The sequence below is a fragment of the Anser anser genome (genome assembly GCF_964211835.1).
Source record: "Anser anser genome assembly, chromosome: 5".
NCBI lineage: Eukaryota > Metazoa > Chordata > Aves > Anseriformes > Anatidae > Anser > Anser anser.
This window is the reverse complement of record NC_139725.1, coordinates 35,167,954-35,179,838: the sequence shown is the minus strand read 5'-3', so window position 1 is coordinate 35,179,838 and position 11,885 is coordinate 35,167,954. Positions and strand designations below refer to the sequence as shown.

Here is an 11,885-nt window from a genome sequence, read left to right as displayed (position 1 = left end):
CAGTGAGGGAGAAGGAAGCTGCTAAACCTTGCGGCTACCAGCCGCAGGCGAGCTCCTCCTGGGAAAAGCCTGTAACCCTGAGGGAAAATGCAACCTAAACTTCTTCTAACCACGAGAGGCCAGGAAGGGACCCCAAAAGGGCCTCATAGCCCCCAGAGCTACCAAAGAGCCCCACAGCAGGGGGCGTTGATGGCGCTCGGCGGCCATTTTCTGGAGGCGGGGGCCAGCGGGGCTCCGCCTGCGAGTTGCCGGGGCCGGCAGCCGCCATGGCGGAGTGGGGCCGAGGTGAGGGGAAGGGGGGCTGCGGGCGGTAGGCACGGGCCGAGGGGGAGCTGCCCGCCGCTATCTGGGGGCGAGGGGAGCGCCCCCGCCGCCATTTGGGGGTGAGGGGAAAGGGGGCGCTTCTGGCCGCCATTTGGGAGCAGCTCCCGCTGCATCAGGGCTGGGGCAGGGGGTGCGACTCGGGGCGTTGTCGGCGACATTGTCGGCGACACCACCCCTCCCCTTGTCTCTCCCCTGCGTGACATGGCAGCGGGAAGAGCTGAGCTTCTCCCTCTCCTGGGGCCGGTGCTGGGGGGAAATGGCCGTCTCCCGTAACACCTTGGCAGGAGGCATGTCTGGAATGCCTGGAAAGGATTTACACCGTGAAGTTCCTGGTGCTGAATTTATTTCCCCCCAAATTCCATACGTGGGACAACGCTGGAGGTGTCTGTAGAGTCACACAGTGTTGGGGCACAAAATCTGCACTTCTTAGAGCTGTTGGCCGTGGTTAAAGTTTTTGGTGCGTTTCAGGATTTGTTTCTCTCTTCCGTGGTCTGTCGTGGGGACGGTTCAGTGCGTTTTTGTCAAAAAAGGTTAGGAATGTTTCATGGTGCAGTGCCCTCGGGGTGGCGGGCGGACGTGGGACGTGGATGTGGGCAGGTTCTGATGGCCCGTTGGGAGTGTCAGGGCAGCCAGCCACCATCTGGGCACTGAGACTCACCACATTGATTGAGTAAACACGCAGTTCCTTGTGTCAGACTAATAAAACTCATTCTTTTTCTTTTCCCCAGGTCAGAATGGAAGTGGTGTGGAGGATATGCTGGATGTGGAGAACAAGCGTATGGCAGACAGTCTAGCTAACAAGGTCACCAGGCTGAAGTCGGTGAGTTGTAGAGTTCACATCAGAGGGCACAGTGAATGAAGGACTGTTACCTCCGTAGTTCCTCTTTCTTGTAGAGTCTCCAGGGAGGTGCAAATGTGTGGTTAACACAAAGGGCTTCCTATGTACTAATGACTTTTAGAGAATGTTGTGGCGATGTGATAGTTAACGTACTAGTAAAATGCAAGGGATGACTTTGTGAATCTTCACTTTTGTGGTTCAGCTATGTCATCTCTGTGATTCCATGATCTGTTGGGAATTATGTGGGTTTAGTTACATTTAGGGAAGTTTTAGGCACGGAGAGAAACCTTAAAGGTGCATAGAGGAGTATTGCTAAGCATGTCTCAGGAAAAAAGTAATAATAAAAAGATGGGTAAATTACTTCTAAAAATTCAGGCACCTCTGTGTTTAGTGTTACTGATGCTAATTTGCTCTTACTAACATCGAATGTTTTGATTTAGAGCTTAGTAGAAATCAGTGACTCATTTTTGTAGAAGGCAAGACTGAATTTCTGCTGTCATGTACCAGTGTTTAAATACCCCTGTCCTACGTTTATGTCGGGTAGTCAAACTTTATTTCCAGCACTGCAGAGGTGAAGAGTTCCAACAACCTGAAACTGAAGTGAGGATCTTGTGTTGTCACTGTACTGAACAAGCTTTCTTCTTTTTGTTTAAGAGACAAGGATGCACTGGCTTGCTATTCTAATGCACACAGTGGTTTTACAAGCACTGGATGCATTACAGGCTATCTTCATGTTAAAAGTTTGTTAATATCCATTTTCTCCCTTATCCTGTGCAGCTGGCTCTGGATATTGACAAAGACGCTGAAGAACAGAATCGTTACCTGGATGGCATGGTATGGAACCAATGAAATGTTAAAAAAGCATGTTTTTTTTTTTTGTGCTAGCTTTCAGCAGTTACCTTAACTTGGGCTTACTGATAACTAAACATGAGATACTTAGCAGCTGCTAGTATCGCATTGTCCGAATGGGCAACAGGGCATCTAGCATCTGGAAAGACTGATGTAGGACAACACAATTCAGAAATACAGCTCGAGATTACCTCATTACTGGAATTAAAGAACTGCTCCCTGTGGCTAATTCTGGGAGGTAGGTCTATTTCTCAGCTGTTCCTGTGATTTTGGGTAACGCATGAATCTGCCAGGGTTATTTACTGTAATCTCTGTAACACAGTACCTGTCAGGACTGTTCACTGATGTCTTTGGAAGGGGCAAGGCTGATGCTTTGGGCCTACTCATGTTGTTCTGTGCCTTGTTCTGTCATTTTTCTGACACACAACACCTTGTAAAACCAAAATCACTTTCCAGAGTAATCTGTCTCTAAAGCTTTGGTGGCTGATGGAAAATCACAATGTACTGTGGAAAGGCCAGAATGGCAGATCCTTATAGCAAAGGGATTACCTGCTGAGGCTTTTTAGGAGAAAGGTATTTCATAAAGTGAATTGTGAGAGGACGGGAATCCAACGCAGAGACTGGAGAAAGAGATTAGTGAAATAACACTGCTGTGTGGAGGGCCTTTTCTGCACATGCTGGATGTTGGAGAGCTGGTACGTGGAAGCCAGAGAAAAGTTAATTGTAGCGTTGAAATCAGTCGAGTAAAAGGTGTGAGCTCAGCTTGGAAGCTTAATAGCAGAGTACGCTGACAGTGTCGGAGTATCTGAAATAGATATTTGCTCAGCCCAGGAATTAGAAGAATGGAGAATTGGAATATGGAGAATTGGAGAGAAATGGAAAATTGGGGTAAAGGCAAAAGGTCTTAAAGTAGAAGCCCTTATTCAGCATGATGATATGCTTCCAGAACGGAGGTGGTTTTGAAATATTTGAAGGGAAACATAAGCAGAAATTCTTAAGTAGTTCATGAGTAAGGAAAACAGACCAGGAGTCAAAATGAAAATGCCTGAACTGCATTAATAAGGGAATTTTTAACCACTGCCTGGTGGAGTTGCACATGCATGCTGTCCCATACTGAAGAAAAAGAACTAATAGAAAGGAACCGCACTTTCTCAATGTTTTTTATCCTGCCCTGGTATGTATTAATGGTTCTAGCTTCATGTAGAGACGTTTCCTTTGGATGAAGTGTTGACTTGTAAAGTTGCCATTAGCAAGCTGCTCCAGGCAGAAAAAGCTGCATGGGAACAATTGAACAGCCCAGTAGCAGGTGGTTTGGCCCTGACTGAAAAAAGAGGAGGCACACACATTGTTTTACATTTGGAACAGAACTTCCCCTGTCTTTTTTTCTGTGCTTTGAGCGCAGTGGGAATGGTGCTGCTCCTGGAGCCTGAGCACAGTAGGGGAAGGACCTTCTGAGAGGGATGTGATGGGTGTGGAAAAATGGGCAGTTACTGTGCAGCTCCCTCTGCAGATATTTTTTAGCCAGGAAGTGGAATTCTTCAGGGACAGCTTCATCAGTTTAAAATGTCTCCATTTGTTTTTTCTTTCTCCTTTAGGATTCAGATTTTATGAGTGTGACTGGCCTGCTGACTGGAAGCGTGAAGCGTTTCTCCACCATGACGCGGTCTGGGAGGGATAATCGCAAGTTACTCTGTTCTGTTTCTGCAGGACTGATTGTTGTTTTCTTCATCCTCTACTATCTTGTGTCCAGAGCAGGAACTTGATCTTGGTTCTGGTGTGGCAGTTTTACAGAACAAAACCTACGTGATGAGATGATTGACAGACTCGTTCATCACCTTTCTAAGTCTGCCCTGTTGTGGGATCCCTGAGACTTTCCAGACAGACATTCTAAACAACTTTTCACCAGCTTCTTGTCATTGTTCCAGCTGGTCATCGACGTATCTTTATAAAATGAGTATGTTTCATTCTAAATGGGTTATGATGTATAACACAATTTTGATGTTGTTAATGCTTAAGACTTTATCTCTTGCCTAGTTGTCCATAGCTGGCAGCCTGTTTTTAAGGGCCACTTTTGTCTTACCTCCCTTACTGATATTTGATACTAGGCTCATGAAGAGTTGTGTTTGATAAATCTAGAGACTTGTCGATACTCAAAAGTTCAATAAATCAGCAGAGTTTTGGAAGCTGCAAAATTTAGGACGCTGATTTATAAACCTCAGAAGTATGAACGTGACGTATTCCAATTGGCCTCTAAGCTGATACCTGGTCTCAGTTTCCCCTTGACTCAGAGACCTGTTAATATCCTTGGTGTCGCTGGGATGAAATGAAATCTGTACTGCTTTGAAATGAAATCAGCATTAACTCCGAACCCTGATATTCTCTAATTGTTGCAGCGAAAAGTTGATGAGGTAAAACTTTGGATGGACCCTGCAGGAAAGAAGGACCAAAGTCTATAGGCTGCCTTGATTTGCACACATATAGTGTAGTCTCTGTATAGTGTAGGGAAGGTAGTCTCCACTACCTTCCCATACACTTGCAAACGCACTCCTTTAGACCATTAAAGCAGTGTAAAAAAAACTCTGATAGTAAAAGGTCTTAAGAAAATTAAAGAGGAAGCTGATTATGGCCTCATTACGCTTAATTTCAGGTATTCCAGTACCCTGGTATTAGAGTGCTTTGGAAAGACATTGCAAATAAAAACAGAGGTTGAGGTCAGGTAAAACTCCTAAACCATGCTGTTGGGGTGGTGGTAGGTCAAGGAAAGATTTGATTAGAAAGTTAATGGATTTATTTATTAACATGGAAGGTAACCTAAGAAACTTTTAACTCGCTTTGCCTTTCACAGAGCTTTGCAGATTCCTTTCTGCAGTGCTTGTGTCAGACATGGCAAAGCACATCCCCACCAGTTTTGTTTACAAAACAGTTGTTCCCAATCAACATGCAGTGCATGCTCGATTTCCTGTCCTGTGGAGCACTCTGGGAGTGCAGTAGCTGGGAACTGCAAGTTCCCTTCACCCTTCTGTCCCATCATTGGGCTGACCAGCATCTCACATATGCATCACGACCCCGAGTGTATTCTTCCATGGTTGAATTATTTAAGTCTGCCTCTAACTGGAGTTAAGAAATCTGTAACTTTAAAAATACTGTGCCTGTTGCGAGAGAGGAAAATAAAAAAAAGCTTTCTCTCCAGACAAACCTGCACTGTATAAGCTTCCTGATCTGTAAACTTTTCACTTTACAAAGCAGCTGTACAAAGCTACTGTTTCATCTTGTCTGTTTTCTGTACCAAGTGCCTATGTGTTCTGGGATTTGCTGTTCAAAGCTTTTGCTTATTTGATTTTCTTGTCCTCCTCTGACCTCTGCAGGACTAAAGCATTCCCCCTCTGGTTTCACATTCTTCCCCAACAAGCCCGTATTGGCTAGATATTTCCTTTGGCCTTGTCCTGGAATCACTTAGCAATTTCTTTCCCCTTGGACTCATCCGGGTCCAGATCTGGAAACGGATGGTGGTGTCCTTTGTTCAGCTGTGCCAAAATGCCAACCAGGTACTACTGGGACTAGTTTAGGTGGGTTTTTTTCCAAGTTTGAGGAAGAATGTGCAGGGAAGAAGAGTAGGAATGGAGGCATCAAGGACTTTGGTTCTTACTGCTGCTTTTCTGTTAAATGTGGCAGCTCCCAGCAATTTCTCTGTTTGGAGGAACGATGGGTGAATGGAGAGACCGCTTTGATTTCAGAAGCGGATGGCTTCTGATGAAAGGCCACTGGAACAGCCTGGTCTTCATGATGGTGGCCACTTCAGTTTGCTTTAGCTGTTGTAAATAAAGACCTGGTTTTACTTTTCTTTGTCCATGTGTTGTGTTTTTTTATTTCTCCTCTAGCTCCTGGCCTTGCCCCAGGCTCCTATCTCAGGCCGCTTTGGCCTGTTTCTTCTGGCTGGTGCCTATGCCCTGCTTGTCAGTGTTGGCATGAGGCGCTAGCGTGGGGCTGGAACAGTGGCTGCCCTGTGTCAGCACTGCTAGGCAGTGATTTCCATCACGAGGATTTATCTGTGTACGGAATCTCTTATCAGGGAGCAGTAGCACTCTCTTATCAGAAAGCACCACATAACCGTGCTTAACCCTCTGAAACTTAGAACTGCACCATTTGGAAGTTCTTGGAAAACCTGAGAATGTATAATCTGTACGCATGCTGGAAAATAGCCTCCCCCACCAGTAAATAGTCTGAGAAAGTGCCGTACCCGAAACAATTCACAAGTATGAATTCAAAGCAGGTATGCAGGGTAATAACAGCAATAGCAACGCAGCAGTTGAAATGATTATAGGGTGTGTGTTCAAATCTAGAACAGTATTGCCACTGGGGCATGAAGATATTCCCTTGAAGGTATCCCGCTGCCCAGGCCTTCAACATTATCTTCAACATCATTATAACATTTGGTTATTTGAGTGACTTGTTTATATTGGTTTCAGTGCTCCCCTGTAGTCCTAATACTGCAAAGTTTTTGCTGACACACAAAAATTAGAGAAAACAGCGCGCACGCACAGCCAATGCTGAATCAACAAAATACTTGCAGGTACATCGATTGAAGCTCTAACAAAGCAAGACTTTGAGTTAAGCTGTGAGCTGTTATTTTAAATAGGGTTTTCCAGCGCCATCTAAAGGTGAATAAACGTTGTGAATTTGTAACTTCCAGTTGCTGTGCCTGCAGTCACTAGCAATGGGAGGTTTTTGCTCCTTAAGAGTCGATAACGTTGAGGTCTCAGGTTGTGCTTTGTATCTTTTGGTGCTTTACCAAAAGCTCAGTATCAAGATCTTACTGTTACAGGGAGGCAGAGAGACAAAAACCTCTCATTTCGGTTGCTTTGGCCTCTCCATTAGGGACTGCAGTGTCTGCAACACTCCCTCAGACTCCCGATCTGTTCCAGCAGGAGTATCTGTCCATTCATCGCTGTCCAACTTATTTAGGCAGCGTATGGTGACCAAGTTTTTCAATTTAGTTTCCCCAGAGATGGATGAAGTGGCTTTTATGAGGTCACCCCAGGAGAGCTGGGGCAGCAATAGCAGTAAGTTTCATGCTCTGATACTATCTCTAGCTTTCAAGTACTTAGAGCTATCATGCAAGCATACCCACGGTTACATGTCCCCCAGGTTTAAGTGCCCCTAGGTTAATTACCTCAAGCACTGCCCTGCAGTTTGTTTAGTACAAGGGGCGTGAGGCGCTTGGTGCTCCCAGGGTGCCCTTGTGAGGGGCTGGGAGGGCAGGAGGTGCTTATGCAAGGTGTGGGGTGCTCCCAGGGCACTTGTGAAAGGGGTGCTCGTACAAGGAGTGGGGTCTGCCCCGTCCCCTGCCCCTGTCCCCACCACCCCAAAGGGACCCAGGTGTCTGGAGGCCGTCCCCTCCCACAGGCCCAGGTGTCCAGGACTTGCCCTGCACCAGGAGGACCCCTGCCCCCATCCCCCTGAGCACCCAGATGTCCCCACCCCACCATCCTCCAGCTGTCCAGGCACAGGGACAAGGCACAGCTCACACGCGTTTTATTTATTGTCCTCAACCATGACGCAGGGGCTGCACCCAGCATGCCCCAGGCATCGGGGGAAGTCACCAAGGTAGTGAAATGACGTGGCATGGTACTGGGGTGCCAGGTACAACATGGGATTGGCATCACTGGGATGCGGGGAGACAACGTGGGGTTTCACCGGGACTGGTGGGGGGACATGGGGTGATGGTGTGGGGACATGGGATGTCCTCGTGTGTTGCTGCAGGACCCATGACACACGGCCCTCCCAGAGATATCCCCAACTCCGCTGTGCCCCACAGCGACACGCGTCCCATGTCCCAGTGCCCCCCCCCCCATCCTATACATGTCCCCGTTTGTCCCCCCGGCATCTTCAGGTCCTACCCGTGCTTGCAGATGAGCTCGACGGCGCTGTGCTCCCTGGGGACGGGGTCGAGGCAGCGGTGGGCAGCGCTGGCGGCCACCTCGTCCAGCAGCCCCTTCACCAGGCGCTCATCAGCGGCGGCCACCTGCACCTGCTGCAGCCCGAAGCGCCCCAACATCTGCAGCCGCACGCACTCCAGCAGCGTCTTCAGGCTGATCTTGATGATCCCCGTCAGCACCGACACCTGGGACGTAGGGACAGCAGGGACAAGTGGCACGGTGGGGACGGGGACACCCAGCGCAAGGAGGCCTCGAGTCATGTCCGCACAGGGATGCAGAGAAATTAGGGACACCCCTCTTGGGGTCATCGGCACCTAGGACACCCTCATCCTCATCCTAACGTGTGTCAGGACATGGGGATGTGTCACGCAGGAGGTCAGGGATGCCGTCAGTGTGGCTGTTGGGTGCGGACCAGTCTCACCACTGCAGAGACACGGGGACACCCTCAGCCTGGTCCTCAGCCCCAGGGGAGCACCCTCAGCACCACTGCCTGGGGACAGTGGGGACATGTGGCATGTGTTGGGACCTCAGCTGGGCTGAAGGCATCACCACATTCCACCAGCGTGGGGACAGTGGGGGACATCCATGTCCTGGTTGCTAGCCCCAGGGAGTCCCCCTGAGCCTGGACACAGGGCAGGGGGACACAGGGGACATGCGGTACAGCGAGTAGGACAAGGATGCCCTCGGCCTGGCTGCTGGGGTTAGAGAGAGACCTCGAGTCACATCAGTGTGGGGACACGGGAACACTGACACTCACCCCTGCCATCTGCCCCAGGGACCGACCCCCCCCAAAGTCCCTTGTCTTGGTCATCAGCCCCTGAGGAACCCCAGAACCAGGGACACGGGGACACCAGGGACATGTGACAGGTGAGAAGATGGACAGCTTAGGGGCCTTGGGGACACCTGAGGGACACCGGGACATCCCTATGGCCTCACCTTGTTGAACTCAACAGGGCTGAAGATGTCGATGGGTTCGGAGAAGAGCTTCTGGATGTTGCTGAGCAGGTGGGTGCCAATCAGGGCACTGGGGACAATGAAACCAGGACAATCAGGGGAGGCAGGGGACTGTCAGGGGACAGGGACACAGAGGTGGTCGGAGGGAGGACATGGGGATGGTCAGAGGACACCGTGACAGATGGGACGTAAGGGCTCTATGGGGACACAAATGGGCAGGGGATGTGGGGAGTGTCACAGCACAGGGACTGAAGGCACGTGGGGATCATCAAGGGATACTGGGATCTGGAGACACGGGGACAGTAGGGGAAGATGGGAATAATCAGGGGATACTGGGACACTTTGGGGACACGGGGACAGCCAAAGGATGTGGGGACCATGGGTGGATACTGGGACAATTTGGGATATGAAGATGGTCACTGGGACACGGGGACTGTAGGGGAACATTGGGATCATTTGGAGCCATGAAGACAGCCAGGAGGACACGGGGCTGGTCACTGATGTGGGGACAAAGGGGTGACACGGGGCTGACAGGGAGGTGACTCCAGTGATAGGAGTGACCTGGGGGCGTAGGGGGGGTACAGCGAGTACCACAGGGAGCACAGGGGTGGCCAGAGCTGGCCAAGTGGGTGACTGAAAGGTGTCCCAAGGGGTGACCAAGAGGTGGCCTGGCTGACAGGGCTGACCTGGGGGTGTAGCTGGGGGCGTAGCGCCCAGGCGCCTGCGAGCTGCTGTAAACGGGGAAGGCGCGCCGGCTCGAGTCGCTGCTCTGCGCCCGCCGCACCCCCTCCTCCAAGAGCTGCCCCACCTGCAGCATCACACCGCTCAGTGCCAGTGTCCCCCCAAACCCACCCCAAATACCCCCTGGGGACTCCCAAAACAAGCCAGGATCCCTCAAAACCCTCTGAGACCTCCCAGTCTATTTGGGATCCTCTCAGACCCCTCTCTCTCTCCCTAAAATCCTCAAGGATCTTACGGACACCTCAGGGAATCTCCTCTTGACCTTTCAGAGACTTCAGCCCCCCTGCCAGGGACCCTCTAGGACTCCAAAACCCTCCCAGGAACCCTCTGGGATCCCTGGGGGTGCTTTAGGGAGCCCCACAGGGACCATCTCCAACATCCTAAAATCCTCAATGTACAAAGGGCACGGGGACACGTGGGGACGTGTGAGGATGCTCCACACGCAGCCTCAGCCCCGTGTCCTTGGGGTTCAGGGACATGGGGACACAGAGATATGGCTCCTTGGTGGCACAAGGACGTGAGGACATGTAGAGGCCTCCCCCAGCGCCCCCACGCACAGCGCCATCCTTTGTGAGAGTACACAGGGACATCAGGGGGCACGTGGGATGCTCTGGGCTGTCCCAGTGTGCTGCACCACTGCTGTCCTCACATCCTTGTAGCGTTTGGAGGGACTCAGGGATGTGCAAAGGCCTCCTGGGGACATTCTGTGGAGCTCCCATCCCTTAGGGACACTGGGGGGACACTGGGACAGGCGGGGACCCTTCCGCCTCCATGCGTACTGCTGTTCTTGGGGCCACATTCTGGACAGACACGGGGCCGTAGAGGGACACAGGGAGGGGCTTGGGGACATTCGAGATCCCTTTGCAGACATTTCAGGGGTCCCTCATGGACATTTGGGGGCACACAAAGTTAGAAGAAAGATCCCTAAGCTCCCACGTTCTGGACAGACACTAAGACTTGGGGCCACTCTGTGGCATCTTGGGGACATTCAGGCCCACCTCAGAGCCATTTTGGGGCCAACGAGGGCAGTTTGGGGGGCTCACCTCAGGAGGAAACTGCTCGTCGGTAAGAGTGAGGATGTAGCTGATGGTGGCGGCCTCGTAGTCGAAGCAGAAGCGGGCGAGGAGCAGCAGCAGTGCCGGGGGTGCTGCGGGGGCTCCCCGCTCTGCGGGGCTGTCGGCAAAGCCCCGGGCGGTGCGGCAGAGCCAGCGCACCAAGGCCACCACCAGCCCTTCACGCACCGCCTCGACACAGAACTCCCCCTGTGGCCAAAACCAGAGAGTTACACCTCCCAAAATACCAAAACACCACCCCTGGCTGCTTAAAAGCTGCCACTGCACCATAAAAGCCTCATCTGCACCCCAAAGAACTGCTGCTGGGCACCGGTGTCGCACCCATGTCACCACGCAGAACTGCCCCCGTGACCAAACCTGGAGAGTTATGTCCCAAAAATACCACCCTGGGACCCCTAAAAACCTCCTCTGTAACCCCAAAACTGCCCCTGGAGCTTGATGTCTTCCCCATGACCCCCAGATCACCCCAGTGACCCCCATACTCCCCCCAAGACTCCCCCCACTGCCCCCAGCCCACCTTGAAGTAGGGCAAGCAGGCGAAGGCGACATCCTTGGCGGTGAAGAGCTGCACATAGGCCAGGACAGCCTTGAGCTGACCGGGAACAGAGGAGGCCAGCGTGGCCAGGAGGCTGGGGAGTCCAGGGCCCTCCTTGCCGGGGGGCCAGGGGGCAGCCAGCGCCTGGAGCACATCACCCAGGCACCCCAGGAAGAAGGTCTGCAGCGCCCGCAAGTAGCGGGCCACCCACTCGCCCACTGCTCGGGCCACCAGCGCAGCGCCTGCTTCGGCCCCGGCTGTGGGCAGCAGCTCAAGGAGGACACAGAGGCAGCGGTGGAAGCCGGGGACACTGCTGGGGCTGCAGCCCGTCCGCCAGCCTCCTCTGCGTCACCCCCTTCTGCCTGGTTCACCAGGCCTGGTGAAAAAAGCAAATCAAGTAAATAAAGCACATAAAGCACACGGCGTCAGTCGTGTTCACGCTTCAACACTGGGGAGAGACGCGGGAGGCGAAGACTGGACATCAGGGATGGGGACGCACACACTGGGGGGGAAATGAGGGCTGGAGATGGGGCTGGGGCAGCAGGGTGACAGGATGACTTGGGGGCATCATGGACAATAAGGGGGGCGTCGGAGATGAGGAGTAAATTAGGAACATCAGGAGGAAATGGTAATTT

General features: G+C 51.8%; 2 protein-coding genes across 3 annotated transcripts; one reads left to right on the top strand and one right to left on the bottom strand.

Moving 5' to 3' along the window:
* Window positions 1-153: 153 nt before the first annotated feature.
* Window positions 154-5,851, top strand: BET1L (Bet1 golgi vesicular membrane trafficking protein like). 2 transcript variants are annotated; one of them, XM_083839517.1, is made up of 4 exons: window positions 154-285; window positions 1,053-1,144; window positions 1,940-1,996; window positions 3,607-5,851. In XM_083839517.1, exons 1-4 carry the CDS (start codon window positions 267-269, stop codon window positions 3,772-3,774), a joined length of 336 nt encoding a protein of 111 aa, XP_083695643.1. In that variant the 5' UTR covers window positions 154-266; the 3' UTR covers window positions 3,775-5,851. The 2 variants fall into 2 exon arrangements, with proteins under 2 accessions (XP_083695643.1, XP_083695644.1); XM_083839518.1 differs by lacking the exon at window positions 154-285 and adding an exon at window positions 396-781.
* Window positions 5,543-11,208, bottom strand: LOC310900859 (vacuolar protein sorting-associated protein 51 homolog). Its single transcript, XM_083839513.1, has 5 exons — window positions 10,686-11,208; window positions 9,588-9,709; window positions 8,884-8,971; window positions 7,909-8,132; window positions 5,543-6,057 (listed from the first exon to the last, which is right to left on the bottom strand). The coding sequence occupies exons 1-5, from the start codon at window positions 11,193-11,195 to the stop codon at window positions 6,054-6,056; spliced, it is 948 nt and encodes a 315-aa protein (XP_083695639.1). The 5' UTR covers window positions 11,196-11,208; the 3' UTR covers window positions 5,543-6,053.
* Window positions 11,209-11,885: the final 677 nt, after the last annotated feature.